The 25,038-nt window shown below is 33.9% G+C and overlaps 1 protein-coding gene and 1 long non-coding RNA gene across 8 annotated transcripts in view; one reads left to right on the forward strand and one right to left on the reverse strand.

Annotated features, from left to right (window-relative positions):
• LOC138815762 (uncharacterized) overlaps positions 1 to 25,038 on the reverse strand; it is a 59,972-nt gene that overhangs the window by 24,856 nt on the left and 10,078 nt on the right. The gene's annotated exons all lie outside the window — the stretch shown is intronic.
• Positions 1 to 25,038, forward strand: part of LOC138815760 (TSC22 domain family protein 1) — a 93,089-nt gene that overhangs the window by 14,339 nt on the left and 53,712 nt on the right. The window contains exons 3-4 of one of the 5 annotated variants that reach the window (XR_011368458.1): positions 14,321 to 14,490; positions 19,252 to 19,370. The exons of 1 other annotated variant lie outside the window; for it this stretch is intronic. Coding sequence is in view for 1 of the 4 variants with exons in the window: in XM_070005133.1 (XP_069861234.1) it covers positions 14,321 to 14,408 (88 nt within the window). In the remaining 3 variants the exon portion in view is untranslated. Of the gene's footprint in view, positions 1 to 14,320; positions 16,901 to 19,251; positions 19,371 to 25,038 lie in introns of those variants that run through there. 3 more of the 5 variants (XR_011368457.1, XR_011368456.1, XM_070005133.1) reach the window with 3 other exon arrangements.

The raw sequence follows: 25,038 nt of genomic DNA on the forward strand, positions 1-25,038 counted from the left end.
GCAAGCTTCAAGTAGATAAGACAGATGAGATAGTGTCTCTTTTTTCCAGGTTTCCCAGATGATTTTTGTAATATCAACTCAGGTTGGGGAATTACTAATTACTTGTCTACATGCCTACCTATTCTTTTAGAAGTGAATTATAGATTATGGTTTTATAAAACTCTTCAGTTCTGTGTCAGCTCATTTTAGTTAACTACATTGTTTGGTTATAGTATGTCTAAGTATATTGAATAGTTACGATTATTTTTGTAGGTATAAATACAAATAATATTTAGCATTAAATTTTTCCTATTGTAGTTATGATATGGTTTTAGTACTAATAGTAATAAGGATATTTTTTATCACTTTTTAAGGATTGTTTTTAACATCGCACTTTAAAATTATTTCCTCTTAGCCGGGCGCTGGTGGCTCACGCCTGTAATCCTAGCTACTCAGGAGGCTGAGATCTGAGGATCGCGGTTCAAAGCCAGCCTGGGCAGGAGAGACCGTGAGACTCCTATCTCCAATAAACCACCAGAAAACCGGAAGTGGCGCTGTAGCTCAAGTGGTAGAGCGCTCGCCTTGAGCTGAAGAGCTGAGGGACAGCGCCCAGGCCCAGAGTTCAAGCCCCATGACCGACCAAAAAAAAAAAAATTATTTCCTCTTGATGCCCAGCCATCTTGATGTTTATAGTTTATAGTATTTCTGTATTCAAGTTTAACAGAGAAAAAATACACCTAGATTTTTTACTTACTCTGTAATTAAACATCAAGTAACAGTTACAGTAGTGAAAGTGATATTGGAGTAGAGTATTTGGAAATCATAATTCTTAAATTGTGCTAATAAATACATGTATCAATTTACTTAATTCTCAGAACATCGTCATGAAATGTAAGTGCCATTTTTGTCTCCATCTTACAGGTAAGGAAACAGGGTAAAATGAACATCTTTTCAGGGTTATTAAGTATGCAATGGGATTAAATCCATGCAGTTGTATTTTGGAGTTTGTACTTATAATGACTTGGCTCTGTTGCCTCTGGAATGTATTATCAGAACTGGGATGTTGTGTTTCCTCAAGTCAGTTTAAGTGCATTGGAAGGCATCGGGAACTATGGTGGCTTAGTCTTTTTTCTGTTTCTGTAATTATAATTATAAAAATTATTAATTTGTAAAAAGGATTATAAAAGAAAAACTGGTAGCTTATAAAGAAAGGTTTATTTTAGCTTATGCTTCTGGAGGCTGGGAAATTGAAGTGCAGCAGCTTCATCCGGTGAGAGCCTAGTGCTGCTTCAACTCATGGCAGAAAGCAGAAGCACAAGCCAGCTACAAGTGGAAGGCAGGCAGTGAGCAAGACCCTGTAGCTTTGTAATAAGCCACTTTCTTGGTAACTAGTCCTGAGAGAACTAGCTCTGTCTTGAGAAAGGCATTCTTTTCTCACTTTTTACTGAAAGGCCCACTTCTTCTCAACTACCACAACCATGGCAGTCAAATTCCAATGTAAGTTTAGAGGTGACAAACCATATTCAGATCTTAACATGCTGATTTTAAGCGTCATTATATTCTTTAATTATTACTATTACAGTTATTATTATTATGTAGTTCTACAAAAGGTTACAGTTCCATAAGTCAGGTGGGTCATTATATTCTTCAAATATTCTTGTTTGTTTAGCTCTCTTGGAGTTTGAATGGGGATACTGCTCAGTTCTGTATTTATGAAAATAGGCTCCATGAGAGCCTTAATCTGTCTAGTTTCCTGCTATGTGTCTAGTGTCTGGCTTTAGTAAGTTTTGAAATGTTGGATTGATAGATGAATTCAGACATATATTAGGAAGGACAGGAATATATCCAGGACAGGGATTGAATCATTGCTAAATATTTGTCATCCTGTTCCATTATATGCCTGGGATGTATAAGACATACATAGGGAAAATAATATGACAGTATAAAGGCTAAATAACAGTGAAAGCAGTGTGAAATATGTAATATTCATCCTTTTCTTACTGCAGTCTGAGATCATGGTTTGAATCAGAAATGAGCGATCTTGTTCTCAGTAAGAAAGGTAAAGAATCAGAACTCAAGATATAGTAGTAACACTCCACTTATTCATGTTTCAAACATTGGTAACCTAGTCCTTTGGAACACAGCTCTGGCATGACTTGCAAGGGCCTCAAGAGCTACTTACAAGACTAAGTACATAGTATGGTATAGAGTGCTTGCCTAGTACGCTAAAAGCCCTGGGTTCAAGCTCTAGCACTGCAAAAACAAGTAAATAAAGATAAAGCAAGAAAAAACTGTTTGAAGTTGCTACCATTTGGAGCAAACTTCTCTTCCCACTATATTTGCATAGCATTTTTTTGACTTTTTAAAGAAGTCTTTTATTTTTGGTAGTTTTATAAATCACAGAGCCGATAAAAGTAGGGAGGGAAAAGAAGTAGAATTTGGAGACACTTTAGGTGACAACAGAAAAGTAGGAATTAGAAATTTTAAGGAAACTGAAGGAACTGTGATAGGTTTGAATGTTCAGTGGTTGAAAGTTAAGTGATAGTGGATGTATTGGAGCACAAAGCCTATACAACAGTCTGGAGGCTGAGGCTAGACTGTCTCAAAAAAATGACATAGGTATATTTCAAGGAAGTATGAATGTAAATGTAAATAAATTTTAGTCAGGTGCCATTGGCTCCCGCCTATAATCCTAAGCTACTCAGGAAATTGAGATCTGAGAATTGCAGTTCAGAGCCTGGCTGGGCAGACAAATTTTTGAGACTATTTTCTCCAATTAGCTAGCAAAAAAATGCAAAGTGAAAGTGTAGCTTAGGTGGTAGGTAGAGCACTAGTCATGAGTGAAAAGCTGAATGTGAATGAGAGCTTGGGGAGAGGGGGGCGGGAAGAATAAATTCCAGTCATGTTAGTTAATGAGGTATGGGCAAGCATTAAAAAAAACACTTAGTCTGCTGTGATACTTATCCATAGTTAAATCATTTTACTCAATTCTTACTACTTTTCACCTTACCCCCATTCTCGATATTGGAAAACTTAGGGAATTATAAGGTTGTTTTGTAAGATAGCTGTAATAAATGTTATTAAAAAAGCTATACTGGTATATGTGAAAGTTACAAAGAATATTTTTAGTTATAGTAAGTAGTAATATTAGAAGTATCTGATAGATGCTAAGATTATAAGTATTTAATGGAGGTAGGAGCTCTCTATTTAGACCAGGGTATGCTTGAATTCATAATGCTCTTGCTTTGGCCTTCTGAGCAGCATGTAGTATTGCATCTAGGTCTAGATATATAATTCTTGATCATGAAATCAAGAATTAGTTACTGATAATAAATTACATATCAGGTACCCACTCTACACAAGGTTTTTGTAGATAGATGCCAGTGTTGATACTTTTGAATAGTAGAGGTCCCCTCAGTTGGTTTGTTGTTTTTGCTGTTGTTTTTGTTTTTTGTTTTTGGCCAGTCCTGGGGCCTGAACTCATGGTTTAAGTGCTATCCCTGAGCCTCTTTGTACTGAAAGCTAGTGCTCTACCACTTGAGCCACAGCCCCACTTTAGACTTTTTCTGAGTAATTTATTGGAGATAAAAGTCTCACAGACTTTCCTGACTGTGCTGGCTTTGAACAGCCACCAGTGCCTGGCTTTTTTTTTTTTTTTTTTAATTTACTACTCTGAGAAAAGTGACTTAAATTGTTTCAAATGTTTTTGCAGAGGAAACTGATTCCTCTCATGTTTTCAATTCTTTTTAAAGAAATGAACTGGATAGTTATTAATTTTATCTTATTGGTTGTATCTTATAGAAATTTGTTGTATTTATGACAGTAATACACATTGTGTTTTGGAGAAATATTTATGTTTAAAAATACTTCATAAAGATGCTATTCTGTGAAACTTAATGGGTAAATATATTTTTTGAAATCCACTACCTTCTAAGTAAACTTTTTGCCTGGTTTTTTTTTTCTCTCTCTCATGTGTTTTCCTTTGAATGCAGGCACTGAGATAATATAGTTAATAAAATCCTTGACTTTGCTTATAGTGCTGATCATGGTAAATGGATCAGCAACTGTCTCCATTTTACTTTGCTTTTTTAAAAAGACTTTTTCTGTTATAATTACCTACATTTCTTTTGAGTCAAGTTGATGTTGTAATTTACTGTAGATTCTGAGGTTGGTGAATTTGACTGATTTCCTAAGTTGTTTATTGTCTTTGTTATTTGTTTTCTTCCCTATAAACCATTCATCAGATTGTCTTTGAAGTGATAGTCGTCACTCCATTTTATAGAATTGATCATACTTTATTAGGAATTTTTAAACCAGTTTTGAGGGTCAAGGCAGGAAAGGTAGAGGCAGAATGAGTAGATGCAAATAAGATTTCAAAATTTGATACCTTTCTAGATTTCTGTCTCCTTTCCTGAGTCCTGTAATAACAAGTTAGGATGTGGTACCACATTCTACTTCTTTCAATACTGATTGAAGGTATATAATATTTAAATTGGTAACCAGCTTAGTGCCTTTTCTTTCTTGTAAATATTAACTTACTAATCAAGTTCACAGAACATTTGAGGATTTTATAAGAGGCTAATGTCGTTCTACATATTATCCTAGCTATTCAGGAGGCTCAGAGCTGAAGATTGTGGTTCAAAGCCAGCCCAGGCAGGAAAGTCTGTGAGACTCTTATCTCCAATAAACTACAATTAAAAGCTGGATGTGGAGCAGTGGCTCAAGTGGTAGAGTGCTAGCCTTTAGCAAAAGAAACTTAGGGACAGAGCCCAAGCTCTGAGTTCCAAGCCTCAAGACTCACACACAAAATTAGGTAAAATACTGTGAAGTAACTTGGTCACATTTACTAATCCAAATAGTTAAAACTTTCAGATTTATTCCTAAGGACTAAAGTTTAATAAATTCGGAAAATTTGCTTAAATAGAATCCAATTTGAGGAAGTGGTACGGTGGCTCAAGTAGTAGAGCACTTCCCTTGAGCTGAAGAGCTGAGGGACAGCACCCAGGCCAAGAGTTCAAGTCCCTTGACTGACCAAAAAAAAAAAAAAAAAGAATCCAGTTTGAGAAAAATAAGTAACTGTAGAGACAGTTTTATGGTATGAACATTTTAAAGAGATTAGTAGCCTTCAGTTGGTCTTGGTGAGGTTTTAACCATATGATTTCCATACTTTCATTAAGCTTAATAGTGTCAGATTACATGAAAATACTTATAGAACTTCATTTTAATTAATTGAACCTAATTGACATTTTTAATATTTCAGGTATTTAATTTTGAGTTGTTACAGCTTATATTCACATTGGAACAAAATTTTTCCAATTTACATAGACGTTTTAATATTTGGCTGAAAAATAGGAATTATCTTTTTTCTTAACATTACATTGGAAAGTAAAATTAGTTGTTTTCTTTTTTTGTTTGTTTGTTTGTCTGTTTTGGACAGGGTTTTGTGTAACCCGGGATGGTCCTAAACTCATAGTCCTGCTTTCTGGGTGCAGGAATTAAAGGGCTACATCATCATACTTGGCTTTAAAGATAGTTGCATTAAGTATTCCCTTCCCTAGAAGTTTTTGCAGTAGAGTTGCTTTTATTATCATTAATTCCAACTCATTTGTAAATATAACTATTGAAAGAAGCAATTGGGATTTTTAATTTGTTGTAGTTGATATACAGTAACTTGATTTATGACTGAATAGTAATGCATTGTTTTGTTTTCATGTTTTCACTTTTCACTAATATAAAACAAATAAAATCTAAAAACCAGTGGTTTTTACCTTTTGTATAGATTGCATTTCTAGGTATTGTACTTGATACGTTTTTGACAGGCTAAACTTGTTAATTCTCCCAATACAGTTAAGAGAAGAATGACTGTTTCAGCCGAGTTCAACAGATTAAGACTCATTTTGGTTGTTTTCTTTATTTAAGTATATTGTTTTTCTGGTTGTACTATTTCTTAGCTGATTGAAATCTAAAGGAGCTTGTTAGAATTGACCCCATATGTAAAAACAAAAGTTGTTAATAATAAGTAAACACTTTGGCTTAACAAAACCAAGTTATGCTGTATTTGAGCTTATAAATATGGGACCTAAATATCATTAGTACCAGAGAGGTCTGAGATAGAGGCACAAACAATAAGAAATACAAAGGGAGAAGAAGACCCTTAAAAGAGGGTAGAAGAGAAAGAACAGATTTGGTGATAGATGATTGGTAATTGTTTAACAGTTGATATAGTCTACCATCAGGGGGCACTATGCCTCCTTGCCTACATCTATAAATTCTAGATAATGACCTGTGGTAGTACAAGAAATTGTTGATTAGTCTAGAAGGTTTTTTACACTCTTCTGTTTTTTCCTTTATACTGTATTGATGTGTTTATTTTTTTCCTTGATACTGTATTTATGTATTTATTTCAGAAATATTTACTGAGTCCTTTTTAAATACTTAGTACTTACTAGAGTTATTTACTAAGGGAAAAGAAAAAAAGATACTATTTAGGTCTACAAGCTGAAACTAGTATTCTGAGAGAACAATCATAAGATGTTGATGTGTCTTCCAAATTAAATTACATTGTTATTATGTATATGGTTATAGACAAGCTTTTTAATTCGAGTTTTTTGGTTAAAACAATTAACGAGCATAGAATTTAATACTGTCAAGTTTAATGAACATTAGCCTTGGCATCAGACCTGATACCTAACGTTTCTTCTACATCTTCATTTTATGAGCTTTTTAAACTTTCTAAGCCCAATTATTATATATTATTATGTTACATGGGGCAGTAACTACTTTTGTACTATTTGGGATTATTAAAGGCACCAAGGTATGTAATATGCTAGCTGAGTTCTTGGTAATTTTATATGGCAGCTCTTAACTACTGTGCCAAATAAGAAGTAGCTTCTTTCCTAAAAAGAGCTAATCATTATAGAAAAAGAATTGCTAGTTTTTTCAGTTCTCATAAGAATAGTAAATATCGAGTACTATTGTTAAAAGAGAACTCACTACATACAAAAGGAGACATAAAGAATTCTTTTGCTGACTTCCATATTCTGCTAGGATTTTATTATATTGGACCAAGAAGTGCTTGAAATTGTTAAATTCATAATAAAAGGCTGTGTTTTTTTTGTTTTGTTTTTTTGTTTTTGTGATTCAACTTGGGGGCCTTGAGTTTGGAAGGCAGGTGCACTACTAGTGTAGTCACTCCTCGAACCCTTTTTTGCCTTGGTTATTTTTGAGGTACTGTCTGGCTTTACACCCAGGCTAGCCTGGGCTGCTACCTCCTACTTGTGCTTCCTCATATCTCTGGAGAAGACAGGCATGAACTGCTCCCCCAAGCCATTGTGCTTCCACTGTAACGGAATAACAGTGTATACCAGTGTAGCTCAACCATTGGTTGAGATGGAGTCTGTTAACTTTTATGCCTGGGCTGCCCTAGAGCTGTGATTTCAAATCTGTCTTCCAAGTAGCTTGGATTAAAAGCTCTAAGCCACTGTGCCCAGCTCTGCCCTTTTTTCTTAATAGAGGTGAAGAGTACTTAAAAGAAATACATTGTCATGTAGCAGTTTGTTAATATTCAAAAATAGAATCATTATCCAAATCAAGTGATTTATAAACTCTTTTTTAATCCTAAAGATCGTTTTAGATGGGCATAGTTCTTGAAGACCATCTGTTCCATTCTCAATCCCATATGGGATTGAAAACTATCTCCTAATCAGTTAAGATAATGAGTCAGTATTTTTTTTAAGTTGTGAAGATTCATTGAACTGGATTTTTAAATTGTGTATAAAATTTCAAAACTCACGGTTTTGTGTTAACTAGTTCTTGAAATGGGGGGAAAAATGCAAGTTCTAGAACTGAAGAAGTTTGTGGAAATTGTCCCAACCCCTCTCTCTCCCTCTTTCTCTTGATCAAGTGGCAGACTGCTCACTAAGATACATTATTGTCAGGTCTTCTTGAAGTTTACCTATATGTGAAGAAAATATTTGACTTACTAAGCAAAGAATGTGAGTTGACACTTTTAGAGACTTCAGTAAATTGAGATCTGTTAACATTTTTACTGATACCCAGTACAATGTGAATTAAACTCCAGTTTTGGCATAAGTTATGTCAAAGCATATTTCATAAATAGTTTGATAGTATTCAGTTTTTTCCTTTTGCAGGTTTTTTTAAAAAAACATTTTCTTCTTGGCATCATTTTCCTCTCCAGAAATGGGTTATGACAATCAAAATTTTATTCTCAAAATGTTTAAAAGTAGAAACAGCTAGGAACATTTGAATAGTTACCAGGATTAAAATGTTCAGGATTTAAATTCAGAATACTATGTTGGACATTTTAAGTCTTTTGGGTTTGTAAACTTATCATTTAGAAGTAACTAGTTGATGAATAAATGACAGCCTAGGCTTTCTTAATTTCTGTTAGATTGATGATGTGGGCCCTAAAGTTTGGGATGCCTATTGTTGAGCTTAGTGGGTTCTACTGTCATAGTGTTTTGTTTTGTCATCTCAGGGTCACATACTACAAAATTGACGGTGATGTAGATTAAAGGATTTATTTTAGGTTGATGTGCTGTATCTTAGAGTTTTTTTTTTTTTTTTTTTTGGTAATACTGATGTTTAAACTCTGGGCCTTGCACTTGGTTCTCTACCACTTGAACTACACTCCTTTGTAGTTAAATTTCAAATAATATTTATCCTGGGGCTAGTTTGTGCCTCAGTCTTCCTGCATATACTTTTTGTGTAGCTGGGATGGCAGGTATGCTCCACCACACTCATGAATGTAGACAACTCAAGATCCTAAAGTTAAAACATATATGTAGAACTGGGAGCATGGCTCATGTGGTAGAATTCTCACTCTGTCCCTAAGTTCAGTTTTCAGGCTGCCAAAGTAAGTATGTGTATGCACACATGTACACACAATCCTTTCTCTTAAAATAAATGTACTTCAAACTATGCTGACCATCCTTTGAACAAAGGTTTATTATTATTATTATTATTATTATTATTTTCTTGATGCTGGCCCTGGGGATTGAACTCAGGGCCTGAACACTATCCCAGAGCTTTTATGCTCACCACTTGAGCCATAACTCCACTTCTGGCTTTTGCTTATTAATTAGAAGTTAAGAGTCTCACAGACTTTCCTATCCATTCTGGCTTCAAACTTCAATCCTTAGATCAGCCTCCTGAACAACTAGGAGGACAGGTATGAACCAACAGTGCCTGCTCAAAGTTAAATATTTTTTACTGGAAAAATAAAGATTTTAGAGAAGCAAAAGGTTGCATATAGGTGAATTATGAAAAAAAGTATTTGTATTTATTAAAGTAATTTAAAATTTTTCTTAATTTTCACTAATTGTTTTTTGTTAAATGTACAAATCTTTTCATTGAGTCAGGTAAATTTAAGCATTTTTGTGCTTATTATCTTGACTCAAGTTGCCTTTATGCTATTTTTTTTCTTTTTAATGTTTTTTATTGTGAAAATACTGTACAGAGGGGTAACAGTTACATGAGCGAGGTAATGAGTGCATTCCTTATCCAGCACTGGAGCTTTGTATTTTCAATTCAACATGTCCGTTTATGAGTACAACACATCTTGATCAATGTCATCCTTCCATCATTCTCTGTCTCTCCCAACCCCACTCATGCCCTCAAGTTGCCTGGTTCCATGGCCACCTATGTACATTGACGATTATAACTGTATTTGTCTATCCTTCCTCTCCCCACTCACACAGTGATTTCTTGGCATGGCACTTGGGAAATTCCTCTAATTTGTAGGGTTTTGTCCTTAACAAGCTGGGGGTTTAGCTCAATGTTACAGCCCTTGTGTTGCAAAGTCTGGTTTTTATCTCCAGCACTACAAAACAAAACAAGCCAGGGCCAGGTGGTTCACGCCTGTGATCCTAGCTACTCAGGAGGCTGAGATACAATGATCCTGGTTCACAGCTAGTCTGGGAAGGAAAATCTGTGAGATTTTTTTGTTTGTTTGTTTTTTTGGTCCGGTCGTGGGGCCTGAACTCTGGCCCTGGGCGCTGTCCCTCAGCTCTTCAGCTCAAGGCTAGCGCTCTACCACTTGAGCCACAGCACCACTTCCGGCTGAGAAATCGAACCCAGGGCCTCATGATTGTGAGTTATCTTTTTCTTCCATAGTTTAGTGGATTATACATTACATTCTGGATTGTTTTTGGTCTACCTTATTCTCTAGAACATGAAAACAGATTTGGGTTAGATACCTTTTGCTTCTCTTTTTAAACAATTTGATATTTAAATCCTAGTTACATTTTTGAATAATACTGTTTCCTAAAGGATTAGAAAATATAATAGTGAACTCTTGGGACATTCTTCATGTTGGGCTTTCTCAATTCCATTATAACTCCTTTTTTTTTTTGAAACATTTTTTTCAAGATTATGTGCATATCCTCATGATACTGTGTCTCTTAAGTAAGCTTTTACTGTTTTTCCTAAGGTCTGTCTCATTTGACCTTAGATTTCTGGTTTAATTTTTTATTTCCTTCTCCAGAGTCAATGTTGTATCTTGGCTAAGTAATTCTAAAAAAAAAAAAACTGTGTGTTTTGTTTGGGGGAGGGGATATAATTGCTCACTTTCTGAAGTTGAAAAATTTGAAACTGAGTCTTCTGGAAATGCTCTCATTTCTTGCACTATTAAAATTCTGAAAAAGAGCATTAGAACATATGTAGTAGGCTTTATGATTTGGCTAAAAGTTTTTAAAACTTTTGAATTTTCTTCTGACCAACTCAAAAGTTAATTCTAGAAGTGATACCCTTCAAGGAGATAGATCCATGAAAGTAATACTTTTGATAAAAGTTTTTGTAGCTTTAGGAAGTTGAACCTTCTAGCGTCTAATTTGATCCTCACTACTTGACAAATTTCTATTTTACTCATATTTCTTCATTAAACTTCATATGCTAACCACAATTCTTGGGGCTGGTGATACAAAGGCTCTGCTTTTATAAAAAAGGTTATTTTCATCTTATGGCCAACTTAGACTGTTGGACACTGAGAAATCTGTGAGAAATTCCTTTTCATCTATAGAAATGCCTTTGAGCCAATAAGAATGAGTGATAACAGAGTTACTCAGTAGAATATATATTATATATATAAATACAAGTTATGTTGTATATATAATATATTTTATATATATTGTGTTATTACTTCTGATTTGAATATAATGATCTTCAGTCATTAAAATATTGTGTAATTAGGCCAGGTGCCAGTGGCTCATGCCGGTAATCCTAGCTACTCAGGAGGCCAGATCTGAGGATCATGGTGCAAAGCCAGCCCAGGCAAGAAAGTCTGTGAGACTGTTATCTCCAATTAACCACCAGAAAACCAGAAGTGGCTCTCTGGCTCAAGTGGTAGAGCACTTGCCTTGAGCTGAAGAGCTCAGGGACAGCAGCCAGGCCCAGAGTTCAAGCCCCACAACCAACCATAAAAAAACAAAACAATGCAATTATATAGTAAAGTGGTTTTTATTTTCAGTGTACTGATTAGTAGATCTGTAACACTCGCTTGATTGAGGTTGTATTGTGGAATTGGTAATACTTTGTTGGCTTTGGTTTGAAATTTGTTTTTGACTGGTTAAAATGTTAGTCATTCAGTGGAATACTTAAACTCTTAAATATTACATAGAGGAGTGCTGTTTATTAAAACAGAATTAGGCAAAGTTCTACTGTATCATTTTTATTAGTCTCTATCAATGATATTCTCACAAAGATTGCTCTTTATTTGAATATGACCTTATTTTGAAAGTACTATAAATGTTTCTATGTAAGTGGTATGTAATCAAATCCAGAGTCTTCCTAAATTAATAACTTGTAGCAAAGGAAAACCAGCTCTTTTGGGAGATTTCAAAATAATTTTTATTTAGCAGAATGTGTGTTTATCATTCCTGGCTATACAAGTATGTAGCAGTTTTGATACTTTGGGCAGAATAATAAACAGGTTACATTTTGAAAGTTATTTGGCTTGAGAGTTTATCAGTGGGTCTATTTCTCTTAACACTTTTATTTTACTGGCCCTGTAACTTAAAGACAGGTCAGATTTATTTAAATATAAGGTGGCTATATTTTTATTGTGGCATTTTGTGGGATGTGATAAATCAAAGGTTAGGGGATATTAAATTTTAATAATCTGAGCAGGATGATTTCTTGGAACTTTCATTTTCAAGCTTAAAAAGATACTATGTATTTTTCTATTTCAAAATAAACATTTTTGCCACTATTTATCATTGATTAATATTTGACAATGAAAGAAAAACTTGAAATCTTGTTAATAATTTCTAAGTAGATTTTTTTTCTGTCTAGAACACTATAATTAGATTTTCCTTAGATTTAGTGAATTTAAGATTCTGAAGTAATTCCTGTGGTTTATGTTTAAGCATTACTATGGTTTGCCAGGAAAAGTGGTTAGAAAAGACTAGAGAATTTGCTTAATAATTTGTATCGCATTTTATAGTGCCTATTAACCTCATATAGGTTTAATAAAAAATGTGTATGAGAGCTCTGTTGTACAAATTTTATTCCTTTTCATTTGCTGAAAAGTTACCCCATAAGAACTTTGCCATAGAATACTTTGCTAATCTGAGGGATTTTTGAAATTTTTGAAATTACATTTCCTGAGATACTCAGTATTCAAATCTTTTTTCTAATTTATTCTTTTTTTATTCCTCATCTACCTCTTCACAGCAGTAATATTGTACAGTACTTACTTTAAAATCATGGATATAAAGGCATATTTTTCAAAAGTCAAAATACTTTAGAACTTAAAATTTAAAATTTTTAAGTGGAAAAAAATAGCTGCTGCTTTGGCTCATGAAATGCTTCTTTAGTTATTTATATGATATCTCCTTAGACAGCAGTTTCACCTCCTTGACTTCAGATAATCTTTCATTTTCTTTATTTTTGGCACTACACATTGGATGGTTAAATTTACAGGTTATCTTTTCTTAGACCAAACTGTTTTCATTTGTACAGAGTTGGATATGTTCTTAGCCAAAAGATTAGTTAACCTTCATCTTTTGAAAGATGAGTCTAAATATTGTTAGGTAATGGAATAACTATTCCTTTTCAGCTTTGGGTAAAACAAAAAAAAAATAAACTGGCTGCCAGAGTCAGTACCAAAGCACTAACTTTGATGGGTTGCTACTTTCTTAGAGAACAAGAGAGCACAATCCTGGTTCCACTAACAGGTAAGGAAACATTGTAATAACTAGTTGGTGTGAAAGGGAGATTGCTTGGTAGCATTTTTCATAATTTATCCCAAAATACAGCAGTGCCCCAGAAAAATAGGACACTGTAACATAGCAAGGACACTCAGCACCTGTAAATTTAGAATAAGATCTGAAATTTACTAGGGACATATCACTCTGTGCCACAAAGTAGAATTCATCTATTTTCCTGAGGCAACACTTAAAAATATATCCTGCATTCCCAGTAACTTTATATATACATACATATATATGTATATATATATATAATATTATATATATACATATATATATATATCTGCCTCTCTTATTCTCCTTTCAACTTTTCCTTGGTCAGATACTATGTGCTTTGAACTTCTTCTCTCTATTTACCTATTCCTATAATAAAGCTATTTTCCAGTATCTTTACCATCATCTATAGTTTTGCATATCTTACTGCTTTAATTTCTACATTGTAGCCATTAATGATTATTCCTGGTCGATCTTGACTGAAAACAAAATGATCATGCATTTAAAAAAAGATACTGAATCTAAAGTACCTGTGCCCATTATTCTGCCCTTCAGTTGCAAAGATGGATGCTTGAAGAATAAGCATTTTTCAGTTGTCAGTAGTTACAGCTTTGACAAAAAGCAAGTTTAGCCTTGTATTACTTTAATATTGGCCTTTAGAGAGGTTAATTCTTTAAATTGTTGAAGACTTGAAAATTTAGCTTCTTAGACATTGCCAAGGTTTAGTAGCATTCCTGTAAATATGTTTGATTATTCTGTTTCTGCTTTTCAATCCATCTTCTTCTCTTTGACAGAAGAATGAACAGGGACTCCCCCTGTCCCTTTAAGATAATTATGATCTTATTTCCAGTCATAATTTAGTTTTTGCTTCTATCTTCTATTTGTAGTTGAGTGGTTTGTCACACAGTGTGTTATGGCTTAGACCAATGCAGGTCCCTTCGTAATAGCTCCTGAGGAATTAATCATTTGTGGTAACAGACTTCTAAAATTCAAATTAAGAAGGCACTTAAGGAAGTATGCCCAAAGATAGTTCCTTTTTGTCCTAAGGATAAGTCATTACAAACTCAAATGACCAGAGAATGTGATTTCTTAATAAGAATTTTTTTTAAATCTATATTCAGCTCTCTATTTCAGTGCTTCTCTCCTACCAGAGGTGCAAGGAGTGATCCTAGAACCACAGATACAGCCAAGACTACGGAGAGCTTTTGACGTCAGGGGTCCACTTTCTCCACTGAACCCTTGGAGACAGAATATCCAGCTTCTGGAGAGAGTGGGAAAGGATAATAAACAAGTGGGTGCTTTCCATTATTTACTTGGGTTTATTTCTAGATTGGAGTGTCCTTGCATTGCCCATTTTATCCTATTGGTAAACTCCTTGGGTTCTTATATGAACCAGGTGGGACTAAAATCTGTTCGTTTTTCTGAGAGTGCCAACTAGTGCCCATTCAAAAAAAGAAACGTAAAATTTATTTAATTTTCTCTCCAGATAATAAAAGCAGTGGAAGATTTGGGGCACATGATTTGTTGAATGCCTAGCTAGTCTACATCAGTTTACAAAAGGGAATGTTTACCCATTTTGGCCTTTATGGTAATAGTGGACTTCAAAGTGCCCTTTTATATTCCAGTAATTTAAAAGTTTCTATATTTCATCTTTGGGCAAGCTGGATATCTGAAATCTCTTAATTTATACAGTTCAGATGTCCATATATTATCCTACCCTGCTAGTGAGAACTTTTTGGTCTTTTTCCTACCTTAAATGTTAGGCCTTCATATTAGATCTGTTGTGGTTTTACTGTCAAATCTAGGCTTCATTCTTTATTAAAATAAATATGAATGAGTGTAAGTTTCAGGATGTAATATTCCTGAAAGCTGTATATACTCAAAAGTGGTTTTTCTAATCCCTATTTGTGAGAGTTTTCCAATGGCATTAAGATGGCTTTCTCTTAGTTTCATTGATGCCAAGGGTAGGATTTGATTCCAGGAAGTTCTTATCTTCTACAATGGGTAGGGTAGAATGTGAACTTGGTGCCTTTGGCAAGTTTTCATTTTTCCTTGGTGGATTCCTTCTGTGACTCCAGGTATCTTGATAATGGGAGACCGGTTTATTTGTTCTCTAATTGCCCAGATTTCTTTCAACTGGTAAAACATCATACTTCTTCAGCAAAAGGAATTCTTCTAGCAGAGCCTTCATGGATGATATCTGTCACACATGCCAGCATCTGCAGTTTGGAAGGCAGTGGTGAATGGATCCATGCAATATGTCTAGAAGACACAAGGATGAGCGAGCCACCTGATCTTGTTATTTATAAACTTTTAAGATTTACTTTGGTTTACTCTTGGTCTGAAAATGGAAAGGCTCAGATAATGAAATAATTTTTTCAGATTGGAGTATTATATGGCCATGAAAATATTCCTTTCTATTCAGAAGACTAAAATAGAGGAAGCTTGAGAAACTTCTTTCTTTTAAAGCAGTTCTCTATATCTGTTTCACAAAAAAGATTGGTTGGGACTGAAAATTATTCTTACTGAAGTAGGCAAACTTACTTTTTTTTAAGTATAGAAAATCCAAAAAACTTCATGAAACTTTTTTTGTTACCTGATGCTTCAGGGTACTAGTAAAGGGTGAACTTCTTAGTTACTCTATAGTTACTGCAACATAGTCTTTAGTTCATCTTTTGCTGGTCTTGAGCCTTAATATTACATTTTGAGATCAAAAACTTTATCTATCCTCTAAAAGAAATACCTTTTAAACATGAAGGTATTATTTTTGTATTGAAGGCATACTAAATACTATCACAGCACAGTAGTTTGCAGAGCTAAGCCACGTTTATAGTATTAGAATAAACCTATAGGTATAAATGTTAGAAAATAGGCAAACTATCAGTTTTTCAATAGAACTAGTTATCAGAATGTTAATTTCTTTCTTTGGTTTCTAGTAACTGGTCAGTCAAAAACTATTAAAGAAAAATTTGAAAATCACTTGATGTTGCCAATTTTGTATTCTTTTGGTAATAATGGAAGCAACTTAAATACTGTAGAAAAGGTTTTAGAAGCCACATTTATAAATTATAACCTGACCTTTAGTCTTTCTTGGCTGTAAGAACTGTTTTTTTCCTCATTAATTATAAATACATTTTCATAATATAGTACTAAAAGTAAGCTTAAAAATCAATTTCAACTAAAATTTTCCCCAGAGAGCTCTGAATTCCCACAAATGATTACAGTTTTATTTCTGACTGTTTTTTGCTAAGTGTTAATAAGACAGTTTATAAACACATAAATTGGAAAAACTAACACTTTAAAAAGAATTCAGGAAACTGAAAGTGATTTGCTTAGAAAATAGTTGAATCCTTTGAACCACAATATAAACTATTTTATGGCCTGTGAGATTATTAATTTTTTTATTTAGCTTTGAAGATGAAAATGATTTAATCTCTTAATCTCGTGCTTTAATTAAACCTTAGCTCTGTTCCTTAAAGTGTGCAAAGAAATGTAAGTGCATTTCTATTTACCTCATACCACTACTGCAAGATATTTAAAAGTGAGCCTTTTTGTATATTGATGTGAATTGATTTGTTTGAATTTTTATTTTGATGCATTTTCCTTTCAGATTTTTTAAAAATAATTTCGTGTCACAATACACAGTCCTATATTTTTCAGTGTTTATGAATATTAATATAAGCTATTTTTCTAGAATGATAATTGTATAATATTTGTATTATGTGATCATTTGAAAACTAATAAATATTTTCTCCATGAAAAAAATACACTTACTGATAAATGACTTATTTCTGTTTCAGGACTAGAAAGTGAAAACTGCAATAGTACTTTTTAGTGTATTTTATTATTATGTGTCGTTCTCTTTCTGAATATATAATCTCTTCTGATAGTATACTTTTTTGAGGAAAAATAAGTTTAAATCATTAAAACTCCAGAGTCAATATTGTAAATACCAGGAGTAAAATTTGGTCAAAAAGTTTAAGGCTAGGATGACCAAAATTTATCTCCTTGCATAATAATACATAGATATTTTTTCTACTGAAAACAGAAAGAAAAAACAAATAATGGCTGATTGAAAAAGTACACAGTACATGAGAGTTGTCAGCAGCAGAAGAGACACATTTTGTATTTTAGTTTTTCTTGAACATCAGAACTACAGAAGGAGAAATCATGACTTCAGTCTCTTGCTTTTAACCTAATGAAGACAACATAGAAGTCACTTTTGTTTTAGTGATTCTTGTCTTTTACAGCCATGTAAACTTTCTGGAAGCCACTAAAACAGTTTACCCTTTATGCAGGATCTACAAGTGGATTTTTATTGGATTTGAAGAAGAGTTATATAAGAAATGGACTCTAAAACATTAATATAAACATTAAGATGGGGTCCTAAACAAGAGATAAAAAATTGAATTAGTAAGCTATAACCTGGACTACAGTGACATAATTTGGCTCCCCTAAGGAATTACACTTTGAAACAAATGAGAATTACCAAAGAAAATTATAATTTGGAATTGTTACCATTTGGGGCAAAGGAAAGGAAGCCAAAATTCTTGGCTTTGTTAATCTGGTAAGTTTGGAAAATATGAGTTAAAAGATTCTGGAGACAAAGTCTTTTATTTTTAGAATCATAGTCATTAAAAAGTTTACATAATATATTTCAGCGTAAGGATATAGTTTATGTGAATACTATATATGTAATGTGTTTATGTGTGTGTATCTAGATATATAGATACATATATAAATATGGATATATTTAAATATATCTAGATATATATATGGATATATCTAGATACATACACGTACACATACACATACACAGATATAAACCTTTCCTATATGTGTATAGAACAACAGGAAAAGGGAATGGGGGACAAAAAGTATCCTGTATCACTGAAATTTACCAGAAATATTACAAAGATAACGGTGAAATGAAAGTTTTAAATAAATAATTTTTCTGCCATAGACTTTTCTCTACACTTTCAATAGCCTTCAAAATAAAATATTACAGAATGTTGGTTTGGCTTACCATTGTATATTCAAGGTTATAAAAACAATAAGCTTATGGTTTCACCAGCATTAATTAGATAAACTATAATATAAAAATCTGATTTCTGATTAATCTTTAGTGAGTATACAAAGGTTGACTTAATTTTTTGGTGGGAGGAGTTGTGGGGTTTTTTTCCCTCCTTTGGTAGCTTCTGTTTAGAAACAGACACAGCAGGATGACTGCACAATTTTATTTTTAGCTTTAGTTTTGGATCGGTTGTGAGGCTTGAACTCAGTGCTTGAGTTTTCACACTCAAGGTTAGTGCTCTACCACTTTGAGCCACAGCTCCATTTCTAGTTTTTCTGGTGGTTAATTGAAGATAAGGAATCTCATGGACTTTCCTGCCTGGCTGACTTTGAACTGTGATCCTCGAATCTCAGCCTTTTGAGTAGCTAGGATTATAGGTGTGAGCCACCATTGCCTGGCTGTACAGTTCTTATTTTCCTTTGCTATATAGAAACAATTGGACAGTATGTCAGTGCTTAGCTGTCCTTAACCAAGTTATTCATTTAGTCCTAAAATATGAGCAATGGGTGTTTCAAAAAGAACACATGAGAATTCTGGAAATTTTTCTCCCTGCTATATATGTTCATGTAAGGTAATTAGGTTACTCCAGTAAAAATGTTAGGAAACTTTGAAGTTTGCAGCGGAATTTACAGGAATTATGATCAAAGGGATCTCTGCTCAAGAGGTAAGGTATGAAATAGGTAGGAAAATGTTCAAAATAATGTTCCCTGTATTATGACAAAGTAAACTACAACAGATCCTTATGATTTTGGAAAGATGTTGAAGAGATGAAACTTCTTGAGTTTAAAAAGAAAAGTTTAAACAGAAATGGATAAACAGCAAATTTATAGGAATTTGAAGTGGGTTTAGAAACATGCCCATGCACATTGTAGTCTGTATATGAAACCTTTGATATTACCAGGCATCTATGCCTTTGCTCCTCTAATGTTTATGACCCATATTTAATTTAGTGGGTTTTTGTTTTGTCTTTTGAAACAGGGATTCCCCTATGTTGCCCATGCTGGTCTCAAACTTGTGATCCTCTGTGTCAACCTCCCTAGTACCTGGAATTACAGGTGTGCATTATTACACTTGGCCTCAAGTATTTCTGGATTTCTGAGCTTTATAAAAATACTACTACCCTTTGCATGGAAAGTTGAATACTTGTGGATTTTTTGGGCTTTTTCTGCCTTGTTTTTTATCAAATGACACCTTGATCTTAGAAAACAATCTTTATTTTGGTATAAGAAAAACTAAGATAGGGTTGGGAAGGTGGCTCAATGGTAGAGTGATTGCCTTGCATGCTAGAGGTCCTGGGTTCAGTTCCTCAGCACCACATAAACAGAAAAAGTTGGAAGTGGTGCTGTGGCTCAAGGGGTAGAGCACTAGCCTTGAGTTGAAGAGCTGAGGGACAGCGCCCAGGCCCAGAGTTCAAGCCCCATGACCGACAAAAAAAAAAACAAGACATTTTATAAAATATATAAAATATTTACTTAGAGTTATTTGTGAATCCTTTATTCCCAAATTTAAGAAATATTGTGCATGGTGTTGGCGGCTTTTACGTATAATCCTAGCTACTGAGGAGCCAAAGATGAAAAAGCCAGTGTGGCAGTCAAATCTTGAAGACTCTTATCTCCAATAATAGTCAAAAAGCCAGAAATGGAAATGTGGCTTTTTTTGTAGACCACCAGCTCTGAGTGAAAAAGTGAAGGGAGAGGCTCTGAGTCGCCCCACAGTAGCATAATAAAAATTAATACCGTTGCCTTGTATATAGGAGGAAAAAAAAAATCACTGGGAGGAGAAAGTAATGCCATTATTACTTGAGGAATATTAACTAGGTTCAAGGAATTGAATGTTAATATAATATCTAAAACAACAGTATTGAATGAAAATAATGAAAATTTTTTTCTCGAGTTAATTGTATAATACGCATTATTCAATCATTGGTACCATAGAAAACACAATAATCTTACATCATGTTTAAGTTCTTTTTATAAGAACTCCAGTTTGTAGACAATTAGCCTTAACAGAATTTGCTGTTTATTCCATTTTATTCTACATAAAACAAAAATTACTGTAAATTAGTCACTATTTCATGAGGTAGTTGTTTGCATGTTCAGGAAAGTCTTATGTTAAGTATTGATCCAAAATTTGCTCCTGTACCCTTTTTAATTTGAAAATTACCTTAGGTTCATTACCCTCACTTTACATACAAGATAACTTATCCAGAAACACCTCATTTTTAATATGATACTACTGATGAATAATTAATCCTGGACTCACCTCCTTACAACCAGCTCAGAGACAGGTTACCTCTAGTTTTTTATCTTTGTTTTGGACAAGAGAGCGAGTATGATTCCTTTCATTTATGACAGTTTTGAAGACCAGCTATTAACTCTCAATTCTAAACTCTAGCTTTTCTACAAATCAAAGATTCACGTTTTTATTCGCAACACGTTTTTTGTGATCCTTAAAGGTCTTATGAACATCTGTGAACATTAACCTAGTTCTTAGTGTGTGACACTGATCCAGCCAGATGTACTCTTCCTGGTCTATTAAAACACATGAAATTAAGTTTGTCTATAGAATCCTCATACCAATTTGTTCTCTTGTTTATCCAGTAAGGCACTTAGATTTTTGCTTTTTGAGATTCTCTTCAGCAGAGAAATTGTATAGTGACATCCCCTCCCCTGACATACCTATACATCTATATATCTATATATCTATATCTATGTATGTATGTAAATATAGCACCGAAGTCTGAGTCTAATGTGAGCTTGGTCTTGTGTTGCACCTTGAAGTTTAGTGTATATAGTTTACCATAGCAACCTTGTTGGGGGCATAACTAGTAGTTACAAGTTCTAATATTTTCCCCCCAATATTAGAACAACTTCAAGGAAAACAAGATGTTTATTAAAATGGTTAAATATACATCTAAAGGTACTAGTACCCCTGATTGAAAAACACAAGTAGGATATAACAGTTGCCACTTAGTTCCTTGGGAGACCGGTTTCAAGCTCCCCTATGGCTCCCAAATCCAAAGATGCTCATCATGTTTATAAAATGATAGCATCTGCATAAAAGTACCCACATAACCTACAGCTCAGATTACCTCTAGATTACTTACAATTCAATATACTATGTAAGAAGTACTGAAAAGAATTGGGACAGAAATTTACATGTGTTGTATAGGAACCTCCCTCCCCAATATTTTCAGTCCATAAGTTGAAAATATCGGTTGAATCCATAGATGAGGAACACATGGATAATGGAGGGCTATTTTGTCTGATTTAGAGTTTAAGGGAAAGCAGACGTGAAAACAAGCCTACTAGATGCGCTTCACATTTACTTTCCTAAATTCACTTAACATGAGAATGGCAGTACTTTTTTCCTTTAGACATAAAGATACTGAAGTTCAGGGGTAACATCCTGACTAAGAGCAGTGAACCAGGGAATGAAGATAACATTTGAAAGCAGTTCTGTCTAAATGCCATTACATCATTGTCTGAAATGTCTTTGCCCTAAAGAAGGAAACCTCACTTAGAATCTTGATATATCAAATAGTTTTTTACTATGTATGCAGTGATCATGTGAAAAAAAAAAACAGTTTTAGACAAAAGTTGACCAGAAAAATAATTTCCATTTTGGAGTTACCTTTCCTATAGCTTTCCTAATCTTTTCCATCTTACATTGAAGTAATACATTTGCTGTAGTTGACGAGCAAATATTGATGTGTGATTAAAGACTTGTCCACAATCAGTTGATAACACATAGAATAGTTTGACTGCCCTAGAAATAAGTGGTCCCCATTTATGCCTCCCTCGATCATATAGTAACCTTTTGCGTGACTCTTACTCAGGGACTAGAAATCTGTCATCTAAAGTGAAATGAGTTCTGTGGCTCCACTTTCTCATCAGTGTTTGGTGCTGGTGTTTGATTTTAGCTAATCTGGTAGGTGTGTAGTAGTGCCTCTGCTTCACAGCTCCCTAATCATCTGATGCTCAACATCTTTTTCATATAATTTCCATCTCTATTTTCTTTAGTGAGGTGTCTGCCTGTGACTTTTTGCTCATCTTTTTAAAAAGTCTTTTGTAGAGACTTAATTGAATCCACTTTGTACTTTTTTCTTTGTTATGATTTGGCAGTGTTTGTATAGCCTGTTAAGTCCAAGTTCACCTTGATTAGTTCCTTACGTTTCTTCCCTGGTCTTTCCTTCTTCCTCTTTTTCTCTCTCTGCCTCCCTCTTCTTCTGTTAGTTTTGTGTTTTACAGTTAGATCTATGATCCATTTTGAGCTAATTTTTGTGAAAGTGTAGGTTTGTGTTATATTGACTTTCTTTTGGGGAGAAAGAATACGGTATTCCTCCAACTTTGCATCTTGCTTTCCACTGTCTGCATACACAAAATAATTTGGTGAGATTTTTGATTGGGTTGCAAATTAATTTGGGAAAAACATAACGGCATTTTTGAGCCTTCTTACATGTGATGATAGAGAACATTTTCCCAGTTTTTAAAACTTTTATTTTTCATCAACTTTTAGTTTTATGCTCTTGTAGATTTTATATGAAATCATATATTGTTAGATTTCTTCCTAACTTTTAAAAATCATTTTGTTTTCCCATTTATTGTGTGTGTGTGTGTGTGTGTGTGTGTGTGTGTATGAGACAGTTTCACTATGTGGTCTAGGCTAGCCTTAAAGTTAGGATCCTCCTGACTCACTTTTGTGATACAGTTGTGTACTACATGCCTGGCCATTTGGGGTTTTTAATATAGTGTTGCAGCTCTCCAGAATATCCCCAAACCTGTAACTCTGAGCTTCCACTCTTCATCAGTACTGCAGATTGAACTCAGGGCCTATAGAATATTAGGTAATCACTTCACTACTTGATTCACAATGCCAACCTTTTTGTTTTTGAGTTTAAGACATGGTAATAGGCTGGGCCTTGAGTGTTTTAATCCTGTCCGTACCTTTCCATTAGCTGGGATTACAGATGTATACTCTCATGCTCAGTAGCAGTGTTGTGTTTTTAAAATTTTTGTTACTCATTTTTAGTGGACAAGAAGGCAATTACTTTTCTCTTGGTGTTCCTAGGGCTGGAATTCAGGACCTCAGAATTATTATTAGACAAGTATTCTTATTACTTGAGTCAAACTGCCAGCCCTGCAATTGACTATTGTATATTCTGTAACCTTACTAAAATACATAATAACTTATTTGGTTACAGGAGTACTTGAATTCCCAGGGATTTCAACATACACAGTCATAATTACCTGTGAACAAAGACAGTTTGTTATTTGTTTTATCTAAGTATTTTGAAGTACTGTTTCAACTGAGGACCTTGAACTTGATAAGCAGGTGGTCTACCACTGGAGCCAGACCCACAGCTTAAAAACAGTGATTTATTCTCATACTTTATATCTTTCATTTCCTCATATACTAGCATAGCTTATCCATCTGATGTTTAGTATATCCTTTGTTCTGTTGCCAGGGTCAGAGGAAGACACCAGGTTTCTAACCAGGAAGTGTGATTTTGTTGTAGGTACTCTATTGGGTTTGCTCAGAGCCACTGCCATCCCACACAATTACTGGTTTGCTTTTTTTATTTTTTAAAAAAGTAGTTGTGCAAAGGAGTTTCAATTATGCTCAGAGTTTTAAATGATGAAGTAATATTGAGCCTTGTCAACTGCCTTTTCTGCATTTATTGATATGGCAAATGAGTTTTTTTCTATAGTTGGCCAATTCGATTGATTTTCATACATGGAATAAATTTCATTTGTCTATGGTCTATAATTTTTTGTACATACTGTTAGATTTCATTTATGAACATTTTGTTTACAGATTGTAGAAAATTGGTATCATTTAATTTGCTATTTAGTTGAGTTTACAAGTGCAGCCAGCAGCCTAGTACATTCTGTTTGAGAAAGTTGCTGACTACTAATTCGATTCCTTTAATAGATATAGTCTTCTTCTATTTTTTCCCCCTGTGAGTTTAGTAGTTTGTATCATTCAAGGAATTGGTTTAAGTTATCAAGTTTGTGTGAATAGGATTCTCATAATATTTATGGAATCAGTTATAGCTCCTTCAATTGTTCTCTATTTGTGTGTGTGTGTGTGTGTGTGTGTGTGTGTGTGTGTGTGTGTGTGTGTGTGTGTGTGTGTGTGTGTGTGTGTGTGTGTGTGTGTGTGTGTGTGTGTGTGTGTGTGTGTGTGTGTCTTCTGGTTTTGTTTTTTGTTCCTTGGTCACAGAACTAGATTTTGGTTATGCTGATTTTTCTCTATTTTTAACCATATTCAAAAATATTCCAGTATTTCACTTTCATTGATTTCTGATGATTTTTTTTGTTTTAGGTATATATTGTTTTTCTATTTCTAATTTTCCATAAAAGTTAATTATTGATATGTGGATTTACTGCCTTATATTTCCCTCTAAGCACTATTTGTTACAGCTCATCTTCCTTTAGCTTATTTTCTAATAAATATTTTAAAGTGTTATTATAAAGATGATATACTAAGGGGTTATTTCATAAGTCAGGTAATTGTAATCATTAATACTTTTTTTTTTTTTTTTTGGATATCACCTCCTCTTCCCTCTCTCCCAGTTTTTCCCTTCTATCCCTGTCCACAAGTTGTATAGTTTCTTTTTTTTTTTTTTTTTTTTTTTTTTTTTTTTTTTTTTTTTTTTTTTTTGGGTCCGGTTATGGAGCCTGAACTCTGGGCCTGGGCGCTGTCCCTCAGCTCTTCAGCTCAAGGCTAGCGCTCTACCACTTGAGCCACACTGCCACTTCC

Source organism: Dipodomys merriami, unplaced genomic scaffold (assembly GCF_024711535.1).
Source record: "Dipodomys merriami isolate MVZ:Mamm:240054 unplaced genomic scaffold, mDipMer1.0.p SCAF_667, whole genome shotgun sequence".
NCBI lineage: Eukaryota > Metazoa > Chordata > Mammalia > Rodentia > Heteromyidae > Dipodomys > Dipodomys merriami.